Here is a 24,946-nt window from a genome sequence, read left to right as displayed (position 1 = left end):
AATGTGGTTCCTTGCTGCTGTAGTATCTGTATCTTTATTCCATGTGTCTTTGTAAAATATTTCTCCTGTGTTAGACATTTCGCTAAGTGCAACGATCCACGAGTGAAACCGTGAAGATATTAACAACAGTCTTCTTAGACTCATATCGGCACATCATTTCATCACGATAATGTTATGTTTTTTTGTTGCAGGTGGTGAAGTACCTTATAGACCAAGGAGCAGACGTTAATGTTCGTGACTTGAACGGCTGGAAACCAATACACGTGGCAGCTCGTTATTCTGATGATGAGGTATCAGATATCACACAGAGTGTTAATAGTAACTATAGGTAATTCACAGGGCTTCTCCTATCTGCTCGCCCTCACAGGACGGACTACTCTCACACTTTTCCATACATTCGAACACTGTTAAATTTCAGGGATGGTCTTTCCTGAGAGAGCAAGTAATTAGAGCAAAGTGAATAAGATAAAAATACACAGTGCTTACAATATTTTATCAGCTATAAATACAAATTCTCTTTCGAGTACAAATAAGAAGTAGAGAAAAGAAACAGAGTTTATTTCAAATGTGAATCTTGCTCTACTTCCTTACAAACAGAACTGAGTAACGGGGCCGTCAGAAATAAGCCAATAGTTCGAGGAACCGTCGTCGTCCCGAATGCGAGTCCAGTGTCTAACCACTGCGCCACCTCGCTCGGTTCGTTGACTTCGGACAACTAGCTTTAGTGATCATGAATGTTTGTAGCAACTGAATCACTTAGTAACTGTAAATTACCATTATCTATACGGGAAAATGATGGCAATGAATTCCTCAGATTGACCAGAACGTCATGTCCACACACACATAGTAATCCACTCACAAGTTGAACTCCAGCATTTCGTTATGACGTGGACTCTCAAGCCCTGTAAGTGACTGGAAGTGAATGATAGTTATTCTTCCGCATAAGGAGGCCATGTTTGTTCACGCTAAGATTTCGCTTCGTTGAGCTAATGAGGGCTCAAATTCATTCCAAGTAGCTGATACCAGGAGATTTTAAGGCTCACATTATCAGTTTAATTCACTGTCTTCCTCCTCAGATCTGTATTACATGTACCTTGCCCAACGGCGGGTGGTTGCATTCCTGAAAATCTCCATATCCAAAGCTGAACTTAATAGAGTTGATTGGATGAACGCAATTTACAGTGCAATGTTCCGACAATGGCCTCAGTTAATTGAGACGGTTTTGAAACCGTAATAGCGTGATGTTGTTAAATCGATGCTGCGGCATCATTACCACTACAGCCAACCAGTGAGAAGGTTCCTCCTGGACACTGACTCTTAAGAATGGCTATTTTTCTCTCGCAGTATTCACACTCCCAAGTTTCGAGGACAAGTTTCCATAACTGGTGTAAAAAAGCTGTGTATACAATGTCGTAGAGTTATTAGAGGCGATAACAGAAAGAACGTTCCTTCTCTGATGCAACTGTCACGGCAGCACCTTTCTCCCGCCACGTGTCTTTGATAGGTTTGCACTGGAATATCCTTTGGTCAACGTTAACAGTTATTTTGGCTGCTTCCTATGCTACATGCTGATACTGGATTTTCTCTAAGATAGTCATACTTTACTGCTAACGACGTTAAGTTTCCATTACTGCTAACACTATCCAGATCCCTGGATAAACAATTACATTAGAGTTCCTACTACTTTTACCGGTTATTCAAGGCCAATGACACTTTAACCTAGTTATTCTAACATGCATCTGATTTCTGGGAAGACACGATGCAACAATAGAGCACCAAGGACAATTTACTGAATAATGTCACACTGCAAAGACTTGACGGGCTTCTTCATGAAACATGATCCAGCACTATGGGAAACTAGTGGAGCTTGCACCACGCAAACTATCAGTCTGAGGAAGTTGTCTCAAAATGAATTGAGAACAGCTCCAGCACCAGCACAGTAGCCATAGCAAAAAAACTAAATCTCAAAAGCCAACATGTAGAAGGTTGCTCGAGACAGGCATGCACCCACTGAAGTTCCAGAACATATAAGACCTATCAGCTAATGAATTTTAACACATTGAAGACCTCTGACGATGTAACACACCAAATTGTAAACTTCCATGACTCAAAAACGTGTGCTTCGTTTACTGACGAGGCTGCCTTCACAACAGAACGGTATTCAACAGCCACAATATGTCTGGCGGTTGGAAACTCTTAAAGAAACTAATGTGTTCCACTTTCAACAGAGATTTATCATAAATACGTGGGCTAGTATTGGGAAAGAGCGTCTTCAGGCTAACACCATCGACGGAAGATATTACCGTGTCTTTGTCCCTGACATACTAACAAAACTTTGTCCCACTAGCAGTCATGCAACCATTATGGTTCCTGCATGAGGGGGCCTCACGGCACTTTGCCCTTCATGTTGGAGAACATTAAGACAATGTTTTTTCCCGAATTGTTGGACTGGGAGAAGTGGACGAGTACCATAGCCACCTCTGTCTTATGAATTTAATTTTGTGGGGGGAGATGAAGCGTTTGGAGTCCGAGACACTGGAGACTTCATATGAGCTGGCTGCTGTTTGGCTGAACCTACAGCTGCTGTTCGTGATAAACCTCATTGTTATGAGCGTATTAGATAATCATTAGCACGTAGATGCCAATTGTGAAAGGACGATGTTTTCATTACCATTTTTAAAACAATATTCATTGCGCGGCAGTTCAAACGTCGCCTCTGAATATCACCAGCGTCGAAACCTTCATGAATCCTACAGGAAAAAAGGTACACATGTAACTCGTTTGACAAGTAAAACTGTGTTAGTTTTTATCTTTTGTACACGCAGGTTTTTATACCCTGTATGTACAATAGTTTAAGCTAGGAGAGGAAGACGTACCGCTGGCAGGCAGCAAGGAAGAACAGAGTGGTTTTAGAGGCGCTCTGCTTTTTATTTTAACGGTCGGCAGCCAAACCTATATAAAGACTTTTGTGGAGAAAGCAAACCTATTCACTGATTTCGTGTATTGTGAATTAGACTTAAATTTCTTAGAAAAATAGTCATTCTGCACACGTATGCCTATAGTGAGGAAATGTGCGTTAGGCAGGCAGTGCTATATATAAACAAGCCATAAATATTAAAAGTAATAGAGTATGGCCTAATATATGTCCAGTCACTTGGACACAATTTATTTCTTTTAATTTTGAAAAAGAAATCATATAGCTCGAAAGACATTACGTCTGGTTGCTATCAGACCACTTACCAATAAGACTTAAGATTAAATTTAGTACAATGTCAGTCAACCGTAAATTAACCACTTATTATTATTATTATTATTAATGATTTACAAAAACTGTGCATGGCATCTTAATGAGATAAGAAAATATGACTCACTTAACAAAATATATTTACTTGGCTCCAAAAATATTACATTCAGTTTCCGATAGAATTTTCCACTCCGCAATTCGGGATACAAATTCTATCGCGATACCTATAACTTTAATTTACCCAGCCGTGTGTCTTTGGTCACGAAGGCGAAGTAGACGAGGGAGTCTCGACTATGTCACAGTTGATGTCAGGCATTTTTTAGTGCTGAAAGACTTGTCACAGGATGCGACGATACAGGATCTCACGTAATGCATATCTGCTTCCGTGTCGGGATCTTCGGTCGACTTTTCCTAAATGATTTTTCTCCATTGTAGGGGGACGGTAAATCACTGTCAATGCCAGCCATTTGTGCTGGCGAAACGCCAGAAAAATCGTTGAGCAAAGGGCGGCTGAAGATCACGAGGCGACACCCAGCAGGCAATAGGTCAACAAATAGCCACGGAAGTCTCAACAGTTTTGTAAACTGGATCTGTCGAATAAAGTCCTGGAGCAGTTACTTAACGGTGCTATGTTCGTTAATTATCTGTGATTAAGAAGAGGGAACATTGCGTGAAGATATACCAGTCTTAATGGTTTCCAGTACTTCTAGCTGTGCATCGGGCCTTTCCTGGTTAAATATCTGCTCTCTGTACTGCAAGGAAGTCTTGCAAACGCGTAGATCGATGGCTTGTTTTGGAGAACGTATTAAACATCTCTTGAAGATGGCTTAGTTGCGTTAGATTTTCTTGATTTTTCAGGAAAATCCTATGTTCCGTACATTCAATCTGACTGGTATTTTTCTGGGACGTGGGATATTGTGGTCATCCATACTTCAGTTTTCCGACAGAGTATCAAGTGCTTCCACAGTCCTAAGATTCGCAAGTGCTCCCTATGGAACTTCCGCAGAACGTTGCGTTCCCTCTGCCTTAAAATTTGTAGCCTGTAGAGATATGACCAGTTCTTCACGTAGTCCTAACATTTCAATAGCTGTGTCATGTTTCGAACTACTTCGCGTAGTTCTGCGAGGTTAATCGTCTTTGGTCTCTGTCTGAGCTCTGGATTAGAGAGACTTTTCTCGAATATTTTGAACCTCCATGCAGTTTTCATTCATGTTATAGAAACGTTCTTAAAAAGCCGCTTTTCACTGTGGTCCTCTGTTGCTCACTATACGGTTAGTTCTAACGTTGTCATAGAAGATAACAAATTCGCCCTTTTCTTCATAAAACAGTCACAGGTAACATAAAAAGCGCCACATTTTACAAGACATTCCTTGTTTTTGAGACAACGTATGGTGGGAAAGCAAAGATGGAGGGACAGAGTGTGGTGGATTATAAGGCGTTTACTTTGTCTGGCCGATAGTAGCTTCAGGGAAGCGACAGTTCGATAAGGTCATATTCAAAAATTGCTGTCAACTAAAACATAAATTGCGTTTCTATGTACAGCATAATTTTTATCACTAGTTCTGTCTGTACATCATGTACACACATTGACATAAAACCAGACCGGCTGCCGGCCGCCACAAATTTCGCTCCAATGGGATCATAGGACAAATAACATAGGCACACCGATAAGTCCAGATGTCTGCACAAACTGGCAACAGTGTAGGCTGGGGCAGTTTGTTGAGCAAGTCTTGACGTTTGTTCGAGCTGCTGTGTTAGATATGTATCCTATGTTCTATACACTGAGGCACCAAAAAAACTGGTATAGGCATGCATATTCAAATACAGAGATTAGTAAACAGACAGAATATGGTGCTTCGGTCGGCAACGTCTGTATAAGACAACTGTCTGGTGCATTGTTAGATCGGTTACTGCTGCTACAATGGAAGGTTATCAAGATGTGAGTTTGAACGTGGTGTTATAGTCAGTGCATGAGCTATGGGAGACAGCATCTCCGAGGTAACGACGAAGTTGGGATTTTCCCGTGCGACCATTTCACGAGTGTACCGTGATTATCAGGAATCCGGTAAAACATCAAATTTACGGCATCACTGCGGCCGGAAGAAAATCTTGCAAGAACGTGACACACGACGACTGAAGAGAATTACTCAACGTGACAGAAGTGCAACCATTCCGAAAACTACTGCAGATTTCAATGTTGGGCCACCGACAAGAGTCAGCGTGCGAACCATTCAGGGAAACATCATCCATATGGGCTTTCGGAGCACAAGGCCCACTCGTGTACGCTTGACAACTGCACGACTCAAAGCTTTACGCCTCACCTGGGCCAGTCAACACCGACATTGGACTATTGATGACTGGAAAAATGTTGCCTGGTCGACGAGTCTCGTTTCAGTTTCTATCGAGCGGATCCTCCTCTACGTGAATGAAGACAATTTCATGAATCCATGGAACTTGTATGTCAGCAGGGGACTGTTCAGGCTAATGGAGGCTCTGTAATGGTGTGGGGTGTGTGCAGTTGGAGTAATATGGGACCCCTAATACGTCTAGATACGACCCCGACAGGTGACACATAGGTAAGCATCCTGTATGATCACAGTCATCCATTCATGTCCATTGTGCGTTCGGATGGACCTTGGCAATTCGAGCAGGACAATGCGACACCACACGCGTCCAGAATTGCTACAGAGTTGCTCCAGGAAAACTCTTCGGAGTTTAAACACTTCAGCCGGCCACCAAACTCCCCAGACGGGAACATTATTGCATTTATGTGGGATGCTTTGTAGCGTGCTGTGCAGAAGAGATCTGCACCCCCTCGTAGTCTTACGGATTTATGGGCAGCCCTGCACGATTCACGGTGTCAATTCTCTCTAGTACTACTTCAGACCTTAATCGAGTCCATGCCACTTCGTGTTGCAGCACTGCGGCATAGTCGCGAGAGCCGTACATGATATTAGACAGGTGTACCAATTTCTTTTGCTCTTTAGTGTATGTACGCTACGTTAAGTTACATATGCGGGATCCCAATAGTGAGGGGCGAACGCGTTTGATTTATTTGCAGCGTTCTCTCTTGATACATTCTGAAGTCACCCTTCCGGCAATCTATACTGAAGGCATACCGTTACATTTAATCTAGAATACCAATCCTTTCTAAATCTTTCCTACCTGAAAAGGGCCTTTAACGCCAGTGGTGTGTGAATACAGCGAGAGTATAGTAAAGCTAGTGATATTAGTCTCCGCCTACGTAGCATACGACTTGTTAAATGTAGAGGTATATGATTTTCCATCATGATTGCAATTTCCCAAAATACAAACGAATAAATCACTTATTTTGATTGTTTGCAACGAAAGTTTATTCCAGTGAAATAAAAAAAAAACTGGAAATTGACGTTCCACCAAATCTCACGGAACAGTAAGATACCAATCACTCTGTACTACGAACTCGACTTTGTCTATGTGCAATCTACTACTTACAAACAGAACTTCATGATTGCCACGAAAGGCAGAAATACGTTAGTGGGGATGGAAGCAAGAAGGAACACAGTGAACTAATACTTCCATGCCACACAATAATCATTCACTTGAGGATTCAGAAGGGAAGAAATCGAAAACTATAGATGTTGGCAGTGTACAATTTTTTGCCTTTGTAGATTATTCGCATTGCGATCTACTCAACGGATAGTAACTAGCCTGTTCATTGCTTTTCTGATGCTCCCCTCTTCTTTGTGCCCCAAAGGATAAGAAGAATACTGTCCAAGTTACTGATATTTACCTCGAATTGTTCCAACTACTGTTTTGTATGGTATGCTTGGCATTTGCAAAGTAACCACTATGTGTGCTCCGAAGAGGTATAGGATCGAGGCTGCCAGGATAACTACGAACTGTCTTCGAAATTGAATGTCTAAGTGAAAAATGCACTCGATTACCTTGAATTTCCATGTCAGTTTACGGAACCGTGTAAATAATAGCTGGAAGAAACCCTGATTTATCCATTGGCATAATTCACTCGAACAGCATCAGAACAAAAGTTATCAAATACAGAGTTCCGTTTCCAGTTGTTACACTGTAATCAGTAACCGAACCTTTGATAAACCGTAGTCCTGCCCACAAATTCATAGCTCTATGTAGCAGTGGTTGGGTCCATATTACACATTCGATTGTGAGTGATATATCGTGGCATGAATTTATCTCTCGTCACGGTGTTAAATCAACAGAAATTGACGCAGAGTTCTGTCTGTGTCACTGGCCTCTCATCGTCGTCTTTTCTATCTGAGCTTTTTACTGCCCAGTAAGCAAGGTAACTGTGTGTATTCCGCGTGTCGCAGCATACAATATTCCATTCTTCCATATTTACTCGTCGTATGCATTGTACCAAATGAGGATAAGAGAGCTGATTTTAAGAGAACAAATAACAACATTAATTGTAATATTAGCAATGAACTGCTTTACAGAGGAAGGCTGAGGTTTAAAAAGGAACAGAAATAATAGTCAGTCGATCGTTCAGATGGCACAATGAAAAGATTTTCCTTCCATTCTGTTACTGAATTTCCTTAGAGCTATTTTCATTGGAAGAAAGAAGCATGGAGCCATGGAGCAAACATGACACTGCTTCGTTTGGCTCAAACGGGCTGTATCTGCATCCGGCCTTGTGTCATACACAATTACAATATCAGGAATACCATAAAACATGGTGATGTATAATAGACCAATACAAGGATGCCTCGTATTAATAAGCCAAATTGTGGATTCACAAGAAAAAAATAATGTATGGCAATTGAAGCAGAAACAAAACAGAAGAAATAACCAACTGTCCTGTTGTACACTTTCATACATTTTTCTCCTCCAGACGTGCAACAGTAATGCAGATTAATAACTTTGTTCATGCTTTTGTAACTTCTCCTATCTTGTTTCATAATGGGATGACAAACGAAACATAGATTCGTGCTACTGACTTGCTTCGAATCTCTTCAGACTTTCTCTCATTTTGTTGGCGATGTAACCTGGTATCCGCAGAGGTTTCCAGAAGACATATGACATGGTACGTTAACATTCGCAACTTACTTGTGGTAGTTAACAGCTCAGCTAAGGTAGTAGCGAAAAGATGTGATAAGATACAGCTTTTCATCAAAATAGGTACTGTTCTCAAAAAACAGCGGCCGCTTTAGAAGGTGAAGACTTTTCAGCTCCGCAGACAATGCGTTGGTGCAGTAAACACTTTTTCATTGCCTTTGTTGTAGCCGAGGAAGGTTAGTCGCAACGCTTTTGCATGAAACGAGCTTCTTGCAAGCAAAAAGATTACTTTACTCAGTCCGATATCTTATGTGGAAAAGATTCAGAATATTTCATCGAGAAGGCAAGAGAAAGTCAAGCGAATTTAGCAGGGTAAATCAGTCCCACGGCCATAAATCACTTTTATTACAGCAGAGTTGCCAAATAATCCCTACAACACTGCGGAGTCTTGACTACGCTAGTGGCAAGAAGTTTGTGTCGTTGTAGCTGGACTCCTGCATAATCAGATTCGAAAATTCAAACTAGCGCGGGACAACTTGCTCTGCTAAATTTTACATAATCTTTATTTTGGAATCACTGTAAGAAGCAACTTGCCGCTGAAACTATTTGACGCTGTAAACAATAAACCACTTTGTGCATATCTCCATTAAGTTCGACTGTCGTGCAGTGTAACGCTTTACGAGATCAGTGAGGTAGGCAACGGTGAGAGAAGTTCGCAATTCATTTAGTACATCATCATGAGATGGGTTGAAATTACGATTAGCCTAAAACTTAATGCCATCTAACGTAGTGAGGTATTTTAACGATTACATCTTGATAGTAGTTCCCATATGAACATTTCGATATTTTTGTTCTAACAACGCCCTTTGGTGCTGACAGCTGGTAAATTGGGAGGAAACAGTACCACGCTCAGTGTGATAAACCTGCTGATCTTATTACTATCTTGTTCATTTCGGCTTGAAGTGTACCGCAAATTGTGAATCTCGTGCGCCAGACGCGGTTCACATGTACTGGAAAGGCTTCTTGAGTGACCACACAGCAACTATTGTGTCGACGACCCTTTTCATTCTTTTAATGTCTAAGACATAAACTAAAGCTCAATAAACTATAGAAGAATGAAATAAATGCAGAGGGATTTTTGTGATGTAGGCTGCAAAATACGTAATGACGGCATAAGTAAAACGTAAGAAAAATGGAAAATGGAAAAAGCCATAACAGGTTTTCTCATAAGGTAAAAATGCTAACGTCTTTGGAAGCCTATTCTGAAAGTGTCTGTCAGCGTTTCTGAGTAACTGAATGGTGTAGATTGTTGTCAGTATACATATACATTGCCCTAGCTACGCATTATTCGTGATCTGAGTCACATAAATAGCAGTAGCACTCGCTGGGGTGTTAGTTTTATACTGATTTAGACAGCTGGCGACAGCATGTATCTGAAATTTGAAGAGCGCAGTGACTCGGCGTAGATGGTCTGCAGATGAAGAACAAGGAATAACAATATTAATGTGCTAATAGTAAACCGCAGGAGCGTCTATAGAAACGTCCCAGAACTGCTCTCATTAATAAACGGTCACAACGCCCATATAATACTAGGGACAGCTAGTATACACAAAAACCTCTGCTGCTTGTTTTTAGGGCAATAATAAAAGCCCAACAACAAGGAACGACAATTGGAATCCTGTGACGTAGACAGCAATTTCTGTTGATGTAACGCCGTGATGCTAGATACTCGTGTCGCAATATATTACTAAACAAAGGGGTATGTGGTATGGACTATACCCCTGCTGCAGATAGCTACGAATTTATGGCCTGGGCCATGGTTTACCACTGACTAAGCTAGTAACAGCGATAATTCTGTTCAAGAATCACAAGAGGTAGGGGTACACAAAGGCCGGGTGGTTCGGGAAGATTTCAGTTAGATTCCATCATGGTCAGACAGAGAGTCCTTAGAAAATGTAGTCCATCAACAAAGGAGGTGGCTTACAAAACACTCGTTCGACCTATACTTGAGTATTGCTCATCAGTGTGGGATCCGTACCAGATCGGTCTGACGGAGGAGATAGAGAAGATCCAAAGAAGAGCGGTGCGTTTCGTCACAGGGTTATTTGGTAACCGTGATAGCGTTACGGAGATGTTTAATAAATTCAAGTGGCAGACTCTGCAAGAGAGGCGCTCTGCAATGCGGTGTAGCTTGCTCGCCAGGTTTCGAGAGGGTGCGTTTCTGGATGAGGTATCGAATATATTGCTTCCCCCTACTTATACTTCCCGAGGAGATCACGAGATTAGAGCGCGCACGGAGGCTTTCAGACAGTCGTTCTTCCCGCGAAGGGAGGTAATGACAGTGGCACGTAAAGTGCCCTCCGCCATACACCGTTGGGTGGCTTGCGGAGTATCAATGTAGATGTAGATGTAGATGTAGATTCAGAAATCAGATACTGAATTGCAAGGCATACCGAGAAGCAGATACGGACTCAAATTACAATTTAGCAGTGATGAAGAGTAGGCTGAATTTAAGAGATGAGTTAGGACGATTCAATACGCAAAGAAGTGGAGTACGGAAGTACTATCGAATGAAGAAATACGTTTGAAGTTTTCTGAGACTATAGATATAGCAGTAATAAATAGCTCAGGAGGCAGCACAGTTGGAGAGGAATGGCGTGTCTAAAAAAGGCAATCACAGAAGCTGGAAAGAAGAACATAGGTATAAAGAAGGTAACTACGACGAAACCATACGTATCAGAAGAAATACTGCTGTCAATCGATAACAGAAGGAAGTACAAAAATGTTCAGGGAAATTCAGGAATACAGAAACACAAGGCGCTGAGGAATGAAATAAATAGAAAGAGCAGAGGAAATGGCTGCATGATAAGTGTGAAGAAATCGAAAACTAAATAATTCTCGGAAGGGCTGTCTTAGTCAAAATAACCTTCTGTAAATTAAAAAGCAAGGGTGGTAACATCAAGAGTACAACGGGGATTCCACTGTTAAATGCAGAGGAGAGAGCTGTTGAGTGAAAAGAGTGCATTCAAGGCCTCTACGAGGGAGAAGATATGTCGTTTGTGGTACAAGAAAGAGTCAGTTTAGAAGAGATAGGTGATCCAGTATTAGGATCAGAATTTAAGTGAGCCTTGGAGTATTTAAGATCAAATAAGACAAAAGGGGTAAGTAACATTCAATTAGAATTTTGAAAATCATTGGGTGAAGTAGCAATAAAATGACTATTGAAGTTGGTGTGCAGAATTATGAGCCTGGCGACGTACCATCTGGCTATCGGAGAAATATCATTCACGCAATTCCGAAGACTGCAAGAGCTGACAAGTGCAAGAGTTATCGCATAACCAGATTATCAGCTCATGCATCCAAGTCGCTAATAAGAATAATATACAGAAGACTGGAAAAGAAAATTGAGGATGTGTTAGATGACGGTCAGTTTGGCTTTAGGAAAGGTAAAGACACTAGAGAAGCAGTTTTGGTGTTGCAGTTAATAATAGAAGCAAGACTAAAGGAAAATCAAGACTCGTTCATAAGATATGTAGACCCGGAAAAAGCGTTCGATAATGTGAAATGGTGCAAGATGTTCGAAATTCTGAGAAAAACAAAGGTAACCTGTAGGTAGAGACGGCAAGTGTACAATATGTACAAGAGCCAGGAGGAAATACTAGGAGTGGACGATCATATTAAAAGAGATGTAAGACAGGTATGTAGCCTTTCGCTCCTACTGTTCAACCCGTACGTAGAAGAAGCAATGATGGAAAGAAAAGAAAGATTAAGGAGTGACATTGAAATTCGAGGTGAAAGGATATTGTCGGAGAATAAACTGAGTAACACCGTGGTGGAGTAGTTATGATACTAAACTTATGCATGGGGGGGACTTGAGTTCAAAACTCACCTCGACTGCACGGTTTTAATTTCTGTATTCGGTTCAAGTAAATTCTAGAAGTATCCACAAACGTCAAGAATCATTGTACTGGAATGTTCTGTAGCTGTATATATACTGTATGCGTTCCGACCGGAGGCAGTTCGCTCCGCGCTCTTGTATGTGCAAGTGCTGAATAAACCTGCGTTATGTGGAGTTAGTGTTCGTCATTCATCTAGTTACACCTTCTTCTACGTGACATTATTCTGGTGGAGACGCTGGGTATTGGAACTTGTGATAGCGCACATAATCGACTACACGGTGGCTCCCATCAGGCCGTGACAAAGCCGACGTTTATGTGGCGACAAGCCAGAGTTCGAGCCATATTCAACAGATCGCAATCTATCGGAGACAGAAGAGGAGGAGGACGGTACGATGACAACAACGGTGTGCCACCACATGAGACATCCCTCCGGGTTCTCTGCTGGCGATCCAAACAAGTGGCAGAAGGTATATGAGCGTATAGCCAAATTTAACAAATGGGCTGACACCCTGTGTTTGGCTAATGTATTTTTTTACTTCGAGTGCAGTGCCAAGCAATGGTATGAGACCAACGAGGAGAAGTTCACAAGCTGGGAAGTATTCCAGGTAGAACTGCACAAGTATTTCGGCGTCACACAACGACAGAAGTGCATGGCTGAAGATAAATTACAGTGCACGGCACAGCGTGCAGGACAAACTACAGCGTCCTACATTTAAGATGTCTTGCAGCTGTGTAGAATAGTGGATCCTAGAATGAAGCGGGAAGATAAGGTTACATATCTCATTAAGGATGTTGCTGAGGATATGAATGAAGCCCTACTCATGAAGAAGGTGTCGATAGCAGACGACTTCATAAAATGGTGCTAGTATATCGAGGTAATGAATTAAAAAGGAATTCTACAGAAGTAGTTTTAACGGCTTACAAACGTTCTATCAATGTCTGTGATGGAGGAAGAAACTGATTTCACAAGTGTTCTTCGTGAGATAGAGAGGAAGTTCAGAAGGCACTTGGATTGCATGGCGACCAAAAAACCGAGACGCTCCAAGACGTTATAAGGGAGGAAGTGGAACAGACGTTGAACCCAATCTCTCGGCCTTCATTTCCCTTCAGAACGGTGAAAACGTCGAGACCCAGGCGGAATTACTTTCCTAGAACGCCGCATGAGGAATCTGTTTGGGAACCAAGGAAGACTCATGTCTGGAGGACCCAGGATAACCTACCAGTATGTTTCCACTGCCGACGACCGGGACTTGTAGTGCGCTATTGTCGAGAAAGGCGGCGGATATTTGATGACGCCCGCGCCACAAGACAGCAGACCGAATTTAGCCAACGCCAATTCCGGGACAATGAAGATGAACAAGAAGATGTGGGTGCAGGACGACGTAGGTCACCATCGCCGCAAGTTATACACCGGAGAGGACGCTCCCCAACACGCCGATCAAGGTCTCCATCGCCGTTAAAAAGCTACAGCCGATCGCCAAGCAGCCTCAACCTGGAAAACCAAACTGTGCGACCTTCCATGGAGGTGAGGCCGCCGAAGAGAAAACTCCTCCGCCGTTGATCCCTACAAAAATGATAGGAAACTACGTCGATATCCTCATGGATGGCCGACTAGCCCAAGCTCTTGTGGACTCTGGAGCATCACATTCAGTCATTTCGGAGAAGTACCGTCACCAGTTGCAGAAAACCGTATTCGTCGACAGCAAAACATCTCTGCTGAAGGTGGCTAATGGGAAATATGTAAAACCTACAGGAAGATGTACCATTAGTGTGGGTATAAGTGGCCTTACACAGCCCTTAGATTTCATCACCTTACAATAGTGTACTTATGACGTCATTCCCGGATGGGAGCTTTTAAAAGCTTCTCAGGCAATTATAGATTGTGGTCGCTCGAAGATTATGCTAGACAAGATGAGATACTGTGGACAGGAAGATGCGCACCCGATTGTGTGGGGACTATGTGTGCTGTATGAAGTGATCATTCGTGCAGTCAGCCCTAGAGAGGTAACTGTCACGTGTCATGCCATGCCTCAATACATGGCTCTTGTAGTGGAATGTAAGAGAAGCATACCACTGAAGAACAACTTTGTCATCCCAGCCTCTGTCGTCTCATTTGAGAACGGATGCGGTGAATTGTGGATAGTTAACTGTCGCCGAGAACCGCAGATCCTTTCAGGACCCATGTGCGTAGCAAACGCTGAGCCGTTAATTGAAGAACAGCTGAGCGTCATAGAAACCTCCCATGCCCAGTCTATGGGCGAAGTTAGCGCTACCACTACGGGAAAACTATTCTAGCTCAACTATTACCAGATCTAATTGAGGAAAAAAGGAAGAAGCTACTTGCCATTCTTCAAGAGTTCTCTGAATGCTACAGTCTACAGGTGGAGAGAAAATAAGAGAAATCGGCGGTGAAGCACCGGATTAGCAGTGGAGACCATCAACCAATAAGCCAGAGAACATAACGTGTGTGAGCAACGGAACGTCGAATAATTCGCGACGAGGTAGAGAAAATGATGAAGAATGACGTCATTCAGCCTTCACAGAGCTCACGGTTTTCACCAAGGGATCTCGTCAGGAAGAAGGATGGCAGTTACCGCTTTTGTGTTAATTGCTAGAAACTTCATAATATAACTAAAAATGACGTCTACCCTCTACCACGAATTGACGATCCACTAGACTGTCTGTATTTTTCAACCATGTACATGTACTTGTGATACTGGCAAATCGAAGTAGATGAGGCTGATCGTGAGAAAACTGAATTCATCATCCCCGATGGCATATATGAGTTTAAGGTAATGCCGTTTGATTTGTGTAATGCAGCAACTACTTTTGAACGGATGATGGATAATCTTCTACGTCACCTGGACCATGTGTCTTTGTTATTTAGATGATATTATAGTGTTCTCGGAGACATTTGATGAACACGTAAAAAAGCTGAGGGCCATTCTTAAGTGTCTCCAACAAGGCGAACTGAAACTTAATCCAAGAAAGTGTCTCTCTGGAGCAAAAGAGATCAAAATACTTGGACACCTTGTGTCAAACGAAGGTGTGCGGCCAGACCCAGAGAAGGTGAGATCTACAACGGAATTTCCTATTCTTAAAAAGTATTAGCGATGTGAGAAGCTTCCTCGGATTATGCCGTTTTATCAAAGACTTTTGTATCAAAGACAGGCCACTCCAAGAGTTGTTAAGAGCCGATGCCAAATTTATCTGGGGTGGTGCTCAACAAGATTCCTTCGATGTGCTGAGATAAGTTCTGACGACTGACTCTGTACTTTGTCTGTATGATGAGAGAGCACCTACAGAACTATACACAGATGCCAGCCGTATGGAATCAGTGCTGTTTTGGTGCAAATTTCGGATGGAAAAGAGAAGGTTGTAGCCTATGCTTCTAGGACACTTTCAAAAGCCGAGAGAAACTACTCAACTACAGAAAGAGAATGTCTTGCTGTGATCTGGGCCATGTACAAATTTCGACAGTATCTCTATGGAAGGCCATTCACAGTTGTTACAGACTGTCATTCACTTTGTTGGTTGACAGGTCTTAAGGGTCTAACAGGACTATTCGCCAGGTGGGCGCTACGTCTTCAAGAGTAAGACATTACCATAGTGTACAAAAGTGGAAGAAACACCAAGATGCCGACTGTCTCTCAAGAAACCCTGAGGCAGACCATCAAGACTTTGATGAAGATAGTGGCTGTCTCGCTGCACGCCAGGATCTCTATGCTGAAGAAGGACGCCAAAATATCTCACATTATGATTGCCTTAAATTGGTCAGAGAATGTGAAAGGACAATTTAAGGTAGTTAATGGATTACTTTGCAAGAAAAACTTTGGTCCGTTTGGAAAGACATGGCTAGCAGTGAGTCTTAAACACATGTGCTTAGATGTTCTACAGAAATTCCATGACACACCTGAGGCCGGACATTTAGGATTTATTAAGACATACGATAAGATCTGCAAGAGATTTTTCTGGGCAGGTTTATTTAGTAGTGTCCGTCACTATGTGCTGAACTGTCGACTGTACCAGAGGAGAAAGGCAGTTCCTCAGAAGTCGCCAGGCCGACTCATACCAATTCCACCAGCCGAAACGCCTTTCCAGCGTCTTGGGATTGACCTCATCGGACGATTTCCAACTGCTGCTAGTGGCAATAGATGGGATATTGTTTGCACTGATTATCTGACACGCTACGCCACTACAAAGGCCGTGAAAACAGCCGAAGCATCCGAGGTAGCCACATTCATCGTGTAGGCTTTGATTAAAACACAGTGTCCCAAGGTCGTTAATAACGGATCGAGGGAAATTTTTTCAATCGAATCTTGTGACAGTTATAAACCGTCGGTGCGACATTACGCATCACATGACGACTGCCTGCCATCCGCAAACTAACGGGAGCACTGAACGCCTTAATAAGACCTTGGCCGACATGCTATCAATGTTCTTCAATGTTGAGCAGAGCAAGTGGGATGAGGTGGTACCTCTCGTGAGGGTTTCCTACTACACCGTCAAACAAGACAGCACAAGATTTACGCCATTTTTCCTGGTGCATGGGCTTGAGGCAACTACGACGATGGACGCTGTGTTTCCGTTACATCCTGATGACGTGGACGACGACTACATCGGCCAGGTGTTAATCAGAGCTGAGGAAGCCCGGCAGTTAACTCAACTCCGCACGCTGCAGGGTCAAGAAAACGATCGCCGAAGGTATGACGCAAGCCACCGCCCTGTTGTCTGCCAGCCAGGTGACCTCGTCTAGATCTTCACTCCTGTTCGGAAGGTTGGTCTCTCTGAGAAGCTCCTCAGGCGCTACTTTGGACCTTATAAAGTTGTAATACAGTTGTCTGATGTTACTTATGAAGTTGAAGATTTCGACCCCGACGCAAGACGACGAAAGATCAGAGATGCAGTCACCGTCCTTCGAATGAAACCCTATAACGATCCAGCAACCCAGGGTAAATTCGAAGCTCCAGCGACAGGCAACAAGCGGAAAGTTGACGAAGAGCGTAGCGGCAAATAAGTTCTAAGAAGATCACCGCCAGGGCGAGCATCAGTTATTGGAAGTCGGAGTGCGCAGGACCGATGAATCGTTCCCGGACTAGGAGGACGTAACACCGACTCGCTGTTCAGTTAAGGAGGGAGCAATGTTGCAGAAGAAGCTGAGTAAAACCGTGGTGTGATAGTTATGATACTAAACAGTTGCATGTGGGTCGTGAGTTCAAAACTCGACTGTACAGTTTTAATTTGTATATTCGGTTCGCGTACATTCTAGCAGTATCCGCAAATGTCAGTAATCATTGTACTGGAATGTTCTGTAGCTCTATATATACTGTATGCGTTCCGGCCGGAAGCAGTTCGCTCCGCGCTCTTATATGTACAAGTGCTGAATAAACCTTCGTTACGTGGAGTTAGTGTTCGTCATTCATCTAGTTACATCTTCTTCTACGTGAAAGTAATTCATTGATGACATTGCTATGCTGAGTGAAAATGAAGAAAAATTACATGATCTGCTGAATCAAATGAACAGTGTAATGAGTACAGAATAAGGATTGAAAGCAAATTGAAGAAAGTCGAAAGTAATGAGAAGTAGCAGAGCAGAAATGTGAACGCCAAAAAAGTCAGGATTGGTGTTCACGTAGCAGATGAAGTTAAGGAAGTCTGCCACCTAGCCAACAAAATAACTAATGACGGACGGAGCAAGGACATAAAAAGCACATTAGCACTGGCAAAAAGAGCACTCCTGGCCAAGACAAATTTACTTGTATCAAACATAGGCCGTAATTTGAGGAAGAAATATCTGAGAATATATGTTTGGAGCACAGCCTACTGGTACTGAAATACGGACTGTGGGAAAACCGGAAAAGAAGAGAATCGAAGCATTTGAGATGTGAGGTTACAGACGAATGTGGGCTGATATCGTAAGGAATGAGGAGGTTCTGCGCAGAGTCGGAGAGGAAAGGAGTATGTGGAAAACAATGCCAAGGTGAAGGGGCAGGATGATAGGATATCTGCTAAGATGTCATGGAATGACTTCCATGCTACTAGAGGGAGCTGTAAAGGGGAAAAACTGTAGAGCAAGACAGAGATTGGAATACATCCAGGAAATAATCGATGACGTAGGTTGCAAGTGCTACTCTGAGACGAAGAAGTTGCATGAGTGAGGAATTCGTGGCGGGCCGCATCAAACCAGTGGGAAGACTGATGACTCAAAAATGAAAAAGGTAGAAGACTATGTTCGATAATTTTTTTCTCCTGCTGCTGGAATGAGTTGTGGAAATGGATAAATTAGGGTTATTTACACAGCTGCGTAAAATAACACGGAAATTCCAGGTAAAACAAGTTCAAAATGGTTTAAATGGCTCTGAGCGCTATGGGACTTAACATCTGATGCCATCAGTCCCCTAGAACTTAGAACTACTTAAACCTAACTAGCCTAAGGACATCACACACATTAATGCCCGAGGCCGGATTCGAACCTGCGACCGAAGCGGTTGCGCGGTTCCGGATTGGAGCACCTAGAACCGCTCGGTCACTCCAGCCGGCGGTAAACGAAGTGCTTTTTCTGCTTATGACATTCGATTTCGAATACAATTCGTAAACCGTCTAGCAACCCTGATCCAGTACCTTGTGGGAGCAGATTTACGTATACCAAGCAACAACATACAAATAAAGTCTGTGGAAAGATTCGAAGGAACCATCCTTGACGTGCATCTGTATTCTGTTTCTAATTTAGGCACCAAACTAGAGGGGAATATTATGAAAGTAATTAACAGGCAGTTAGAGCTTTATGCGCGCCGATATATTGTATTTTCGGGAAATTTACAATCATGATGGAAGATGTACACCTCAATAATTTCAGAGCTTCGGTATCCCTGCGCTATCATACGTAATACCATCGTTAACAGTCCTTTTGAAGCCCGAAGGCTTAAAAAAAAGAGGAATTGTAGATAAAATCTAATTGAGTGTCTTAAATATAGGTAGCCTTAAAAGTGACTTTAAAAATTAACAGGAGATAACGTTGCACAAAAACCAAAAGAGCTCATGCCTCCCCGTTGAAGGCCTTTATATGACGAGCCTTTCACTACATATACTACTGTTTGTAAAAAGTGGAACACTCAGAACAAATTGTCTGCAGCGCGCCACGATAAGAGAACCTATAGATCAGTGTACCAATAAGTGATTTAGGTAGCAGAGGGGAGGCGTGCACGTACGGCTAACAGCGCCCTAATTTGTGTGAGCGGACGGTTCAATATTCCGCAATATGCAGTTGGTGTAGAGCCGTCATACGAATTGGAAACATAACGAAGTTCCGTTATGCCTCGCCAACATTACAGGGTGGAATTGGACAAGTGAGAGCGTTCTAACGGGGCAGAATGATTGGTCTCCGGGAGGCGGGTCTGTCGTTCTGTGACATTGCGGCTCGTTCATGGCGCGCTGCTTTAACAGTGAGGGCTATGTGGAACCGGTCGAGAGAAGAAGGCCGTGCAAAAACAAGAAAAAGAAGGAATTTTAGGGTTTAACTTCTCGTCGACATCGAGGTCATTAGGGGTGGAGCACAAGCTCGGATTGAGCCAAGGATGGGGAGGGCAGTCGGTCGTGCCCTTTGAAAGGAATCATCCCGCCATCTGCCTGGAGCGATTTAGTGAAATCACGGAAAACCAAAATCAGAATGACCTGACGCTAATTTTAACCGTCGTCCTCCCGAATGCGAGTCCATTGCACCACCTCGCTTTGCGAGGGCCGTACACAGCGTAAACATGGTACCGGACAACACAGTGTGACCACTGAGCGAGATGCCAGCCATCTTGTCCTCTTGGCCTTAACGGACAGAACGGCTTCGTCCAAAGTGTTGGCGCAACGCTGGAGCGCTGCAACGGGTATGGGAGATGTCTGCGTCGACGTTTCGACGCCATCTTCTGCGGGCTAGACTGGTGGCAAGCGTCTGTAGACCACAACCCACAAACGGTGCAGTCTGCAATGGGCAGCTGAATCCCGACACTGGCGTGCTGATTGGTAAAATGTAGGGTTTTTGGACGAGTCCCTCTTCGTACTGTCCTAGAGTGATGGTTGCATACGCATCCGACGCCGCCGTGGTGAACACTATCAGTCAGACTGTATTGTTGAGAGGCATAGTGCACAAACACCAAGTACGAACGTTTGGGGTGCCATTGTCCATAACACACGGTTTGAGGGCAATCTGAACAGCTACCGGCACATCAGGGTAGATTTAAAGCCCGAAGCACTGACTAACCAATCAGACATCTGCAATATTTCAGCAGGACAGCGCTCGGCCTCAAGTGAAGACGATTGTGCAACCCTTCTTCGAAGGACGCCAGGTACCACTTATTCCCTGGTCTGCCTGGTCGCCTAAAATGTTACGCATCGAACATGTCTGGGACATGGTCGGTCATAAACTTGTTTGTTCTGGTCCTCCTACAGCCACAGTCGATTTAGACACGCCTACTAACCACGTCGCAGATTATTCCCCAGCAGCATACTCAGGCGATCTTCGATTCCTTGAGACCACGTCCAGCTGCTCCGATTGCAGCACATGGTGGCGCTACACCATACTCAATTTTGAGAGTCACAGTGCATGTACAGGTCTCTAATATTAATAATTTGTGCAGTTTATGTCCCTAATCAGTGGAATAAATTTCATTGTGATAGCCTCTTTCGGTGTTGGTATTTCATTTTCTCCAAACGTCAGTGTAGCTGTCGTTAGCACAAAAGAAACAAGTTCGTTACAAATATATGGCAACAAAGTGATAACCCATTTGCTTTCGTGCGTCGTCCTGAAAATTGTTTCCCTAAGTTGCATTCCCTTTGCTCTTCGACGACTTATGCTACATAATCCTCATGTAACACGAAAACTGAAACAGAAAATTTAATTTTACGAGGATAGCTGCTCTTCACATAATTAACAACTCTTCCAATCTTAAACGTAGCGTTATGAGGCTCAACATACGACACAGCAGTGAGAGAGAGAGAGAGAGAGCTGCTGCTGACGGAGCCTCATTAACTCAGTGGTTCACCAGCCCGGTAGCACAGTGTGGCAGGACAGAGGGTTAGCTGCCCTCTGTAATAAAAAACTGAGTGATAGGATCAACGATGAACTTCAACGGATGTGATGGGAAGTTCACCTCGAACAAATGCAACAAACGATAACGAACCAAATGAGATTCTTAAGAAAAAAAAGTGGTATCGGACATATTCTGCGATGCAATGGGGGGTGAGAGTTGTCACTTTCAATAACACGGGGAGCCAGTGCATTTTTTCTTATTTCAGATTTTATTTAATGAGGCTGTAAATTGTTGAAAGAAATTTTGAGAACCAAATCTGAAGAATACCTTTGAACATTAAGTCTTTTCACAAGATTGACTTAGTAATTTGTTTAATGGTCATAGATGTGTGCTTTGTGAATATGAAACTATTTCAGTATACATACACTTTTGAAGAGCTTCCACTCAACCGTCAAAGGCATGAATTTAAGTTTTGTTCCTCACGTAAGACCCATATGTCAGAGGAATAGTAATACAGTGAATACTGTTACCGTGTTCTAAATTTGTTTAATAGCAGTTAGCCAGACCTGTATACGTTTGCTGACACCGGCGTCAGCCAATTCATTTCAATCTGGGTAGTATCAAAAATGTTCAGTTTTGTTGGTTTAAATCTCTGTCCAGTACTGAGGAGAATGCACGTGACGAAAGCGGCAGTTTGTCGGGTGTGCATTGTAACCCAAGTTACAGCTGTATAGTATGCGCAATTCTAAAAACATCGTCGCTGAGACATATGTATCAATATTGTGTTACTGAGTTGCTTACGTGCGAGTGACATAAATACCTAAATCAAATGGCTGGTGGCAGCAGTAGCTGTGGAGGATATATAAAAAGTCTTGGGGGGGGGGGGTAGAGTCGCTGGAAACAGTGCATTCATCACACGGAAACGGAGTTAATTATCTGTCGTCCAAAAGGACAGAGTCAGTGGCTTTCAGGCCAGAGATGGAAGCATTTCCGACACGCTTGATTTTCTTAAACGTATGTGTGCCGCAGTGGTTTAAGTACACGAGGGTATATGCTCGGCGCCGAGGCAACTGTGGTGCCATAAATGACAGGGCTGAATGACTGCTGCGAAAACGTGTACGGGCGAGTAGAAGTGCAGCTGTGGAGCAACTGACCTCCCAAGCATGTACCAACAGTGACTCCTCAACGACCGTTCCGCGGACGCTGCTGCGTGTTGGTCACCGCAGCAGGCGCCTGCGGCGTGTACTCGTCCTGACTGCTGTACTTAGGCGAATAAGGCAGGAACTTAGATTCCAGCACCGCAACTGGAGGTGGAGAGAGTGGCAGTACTTGCAGTTTGTTTCTTTCCGGCGTGGTGCAAATGGTGGTGGTCATGTTAAAGTGTCTGGACTGTGTAGTAACAAGCTGTGTTTGGCGGAATGTTTTTTGGACAAAAAAAATCTACGTGATTAGTTTCAACCATGACTTTCAGAATATGATGCGATAAAATTGTAACCTGGTTTCGCATGACTCCTTATGTGTTGGCTAGAACGAGGTTATTCTATTAGAGATTGGTTTGAGATCCACGGTGCTGCAATTTCACTAACGTTAGAATGTCGAGTTGCTGCGCGTTGCTAGCAGTATGTGTGACCTCTGGTGCAGGTGGTCGCTGCCCTTTTGAGTGGTGGGGCAGACCGCACGGAGACGCTGCCCCACGTAGCGTCGCCGCTGAGACTGGCGGTGGTGGCGGCGCAGCCGCGCTCCGTGAGGCGGCTGCTCGCCGCGGGCGCCGAGCCCGCCGACGACTGCCTGCTGGCGCTGGCCACCAGCGACGACTGCAACGACGTCGACGACGCGGCCAGGCCCGAGGTGGCGCGCATCCTGCTGGCTGCCGGCGCGCGCGCCGACCCTGCCACCGCGCAGGAGGCGCGCAAGCGCGGGTTCGCGCTCCTCGCCGCTACCATAGAGGCGGCTGCCCGCTGACGCCACGGCTCAGACCGTGGATCGGTGGCTCTCAAAGTTCCTGACAGCGTTACGCCTGGGTCCAGTCACATATTAGCTTCTACCGCCCCTGCTCCTACCATAATCAACATTAGTACCTAACACAAAGTCAGAATGAAACAAAGTTCTTTGAATACTTTTAATGTTAAGGCTCTGTAAGATAAATGATATTTACTTTTTGTAAGTATGTTATTAAACCATGAACTAATGAGTCAGAGAGACCAATTGATGCTACTTATTCCTAACAACGTTATTTTTTAAAATGATGAAACAAATCGCAGTGTATATGGTGTAAATTGAAGATGGATTGGGGAGAAAGAACAGGTAAGGAACTGACGGTACCAACTGCATCAGAACGTTATGTTTAATCAGCGACGACGAGAGAAAATGTATACCGCACAGGGAATCGAATCCGAGATTTCCTGCTTAGTAGGAATTGCGCTAACCAATGCGCCATCTGGACAAAATATCTGTCGCAGATGCACGGACTATCTCGTCACCTCCTCGGCCGAGTCACTTTCTCATCTAGCCCCACTTTCCACAGTCCCCATCCACGTCCACTGTCCATTAGAATTTTAGATTTCCTCTGGAGTCCGAATGTGAGTCCACACTGAAGGTTGTAGATTCGTTGCCCATCGAGGCGAAACAGTCATATGAATTAGTGGTGTCTGTTCATTCAGACACGTCCAAAAGAACAGCATCACACAATAATTCTCAGTGCATTACGAGAGATACCTAGAATCAATCTACATCGTGAGGAAAGTAACTTGTTATGAATGATGCTTCCCCTGTAGCAGTCCCCCTTTCACTCCCCTCCCCCCAACATCTCCACCCCCCCCCCTCCCTACAACACTTACTTCACCTGCACCTAGCACCCACATTTAAAATTAACCAGGTTAAAATACGTGCACCGTATTATTTGTTCCCAGATCACTGAATTGCTGGGTTGCTCACTTCTGAACTACAGAAATGAAGTTCTTCAGTCTGACCACTGTCACAAATAGTGAGAATAATAGCAACAATAATAATCTGTTAGGCACTACAACAGTCTAGTAGCAATTACAAAGTTGTGTTCTCTTGTCAACATATTCCTTTTTTCTGTTAGGAAGTGAAGAATAAAGCAATTTCGGGGTCATTACAGGAACTACCTACAGGTCGGAGAAGGTATTTCCATAGGATAATTAAGCATGTGTAACATATGTAACACATACATCTCACTTTATGCGACAGATGCATCGGACGAGGGTGAAAATTAATCGCTGGCAATTTATATATTGAGTATTACAATATTACAGGATGTTCTCTGAATACAATTTAATTTTAGCATTAAGGGGCGTCCATTAATTATGTGATGGGTTTTCTTTAAATTATGTGATGGGTTTTCTTTAAAACTTGGACCCTCCTTTCCCCTTGCTGAAGTATGGTGAGCCCCCCCCCCCCCCCCCCTTTTACAGTCGGGTGAAAATAAGGAAAAATGAAGTTCTGTTTTAAACGCTGATAAAAATACATTATAAAACCATGCTTTATATACAAAGTACATTTTACAGCGTTTTTAATACATGATTAAATCGCTATTTTAAAGTTGCCAGTCCAGAGTAATATTAAGAGGGACAGGGAGAGGGAGAAAAAGGCTCCGAGAAGAAATTGATTGGTCTGTAAAAAGCTAATCTTTTATTGATATATATACATTAAATATTATTGAACCCTTACATTTCAGATGAAAGACAATATTTTTTGAACCTTCCTTTGAACTGTACGATTATGTAGCTTTTCCGTCTCTTGATACATATCACCAC

General features: G+C 43.4%; 1 protein-coding gene across 1 annotated transcript in view; it reads left to right on the top strand.

The window, feature by feature from the left end:
* LOC126474508 (ankyrin-1-like) overlaps nt 1-23,132 on the top strand; it is a 189,061-nt gene extending 165,929 nt beyond the window's left edge. The window contains exons 6-7 of the mRNA XM_050101979.1: nt 192-290; nt 22,812-23,132. Of these exons, the coding sequence (XP_049957936.1) occupies nt 192-290; nt 22,812-23,132 (420 nt within the window). The remainder of the gene's footprint in view (nt 1-191; nt 291-22,811) is intronic.
* The last annotated feature ends 1,814 nt before the right edge of the window (nt 23,133-24,946 follow it).

This window comes from Schistocerca serialis, chromosome 4 (assembly GCF_023864345.2).
Source record: "Schistocerca serialis cubense isolate TAMUIC-IGC-003099 chromosome 4, iqSchSeri2.2, whole genome shotgun sequence".
NCBI classification, from domain to species: domain Eukaryota; kingdom Metazoa; phylum Arthropoda; class Insecta; order Orthoptera; family Acrididae; genus Schistocerca; species Schistocerca serialis.
Note: the sequence above shows the minus strand (reverse complement) of the source record. Positions and strands in the feature narration are given on the sequence as shown.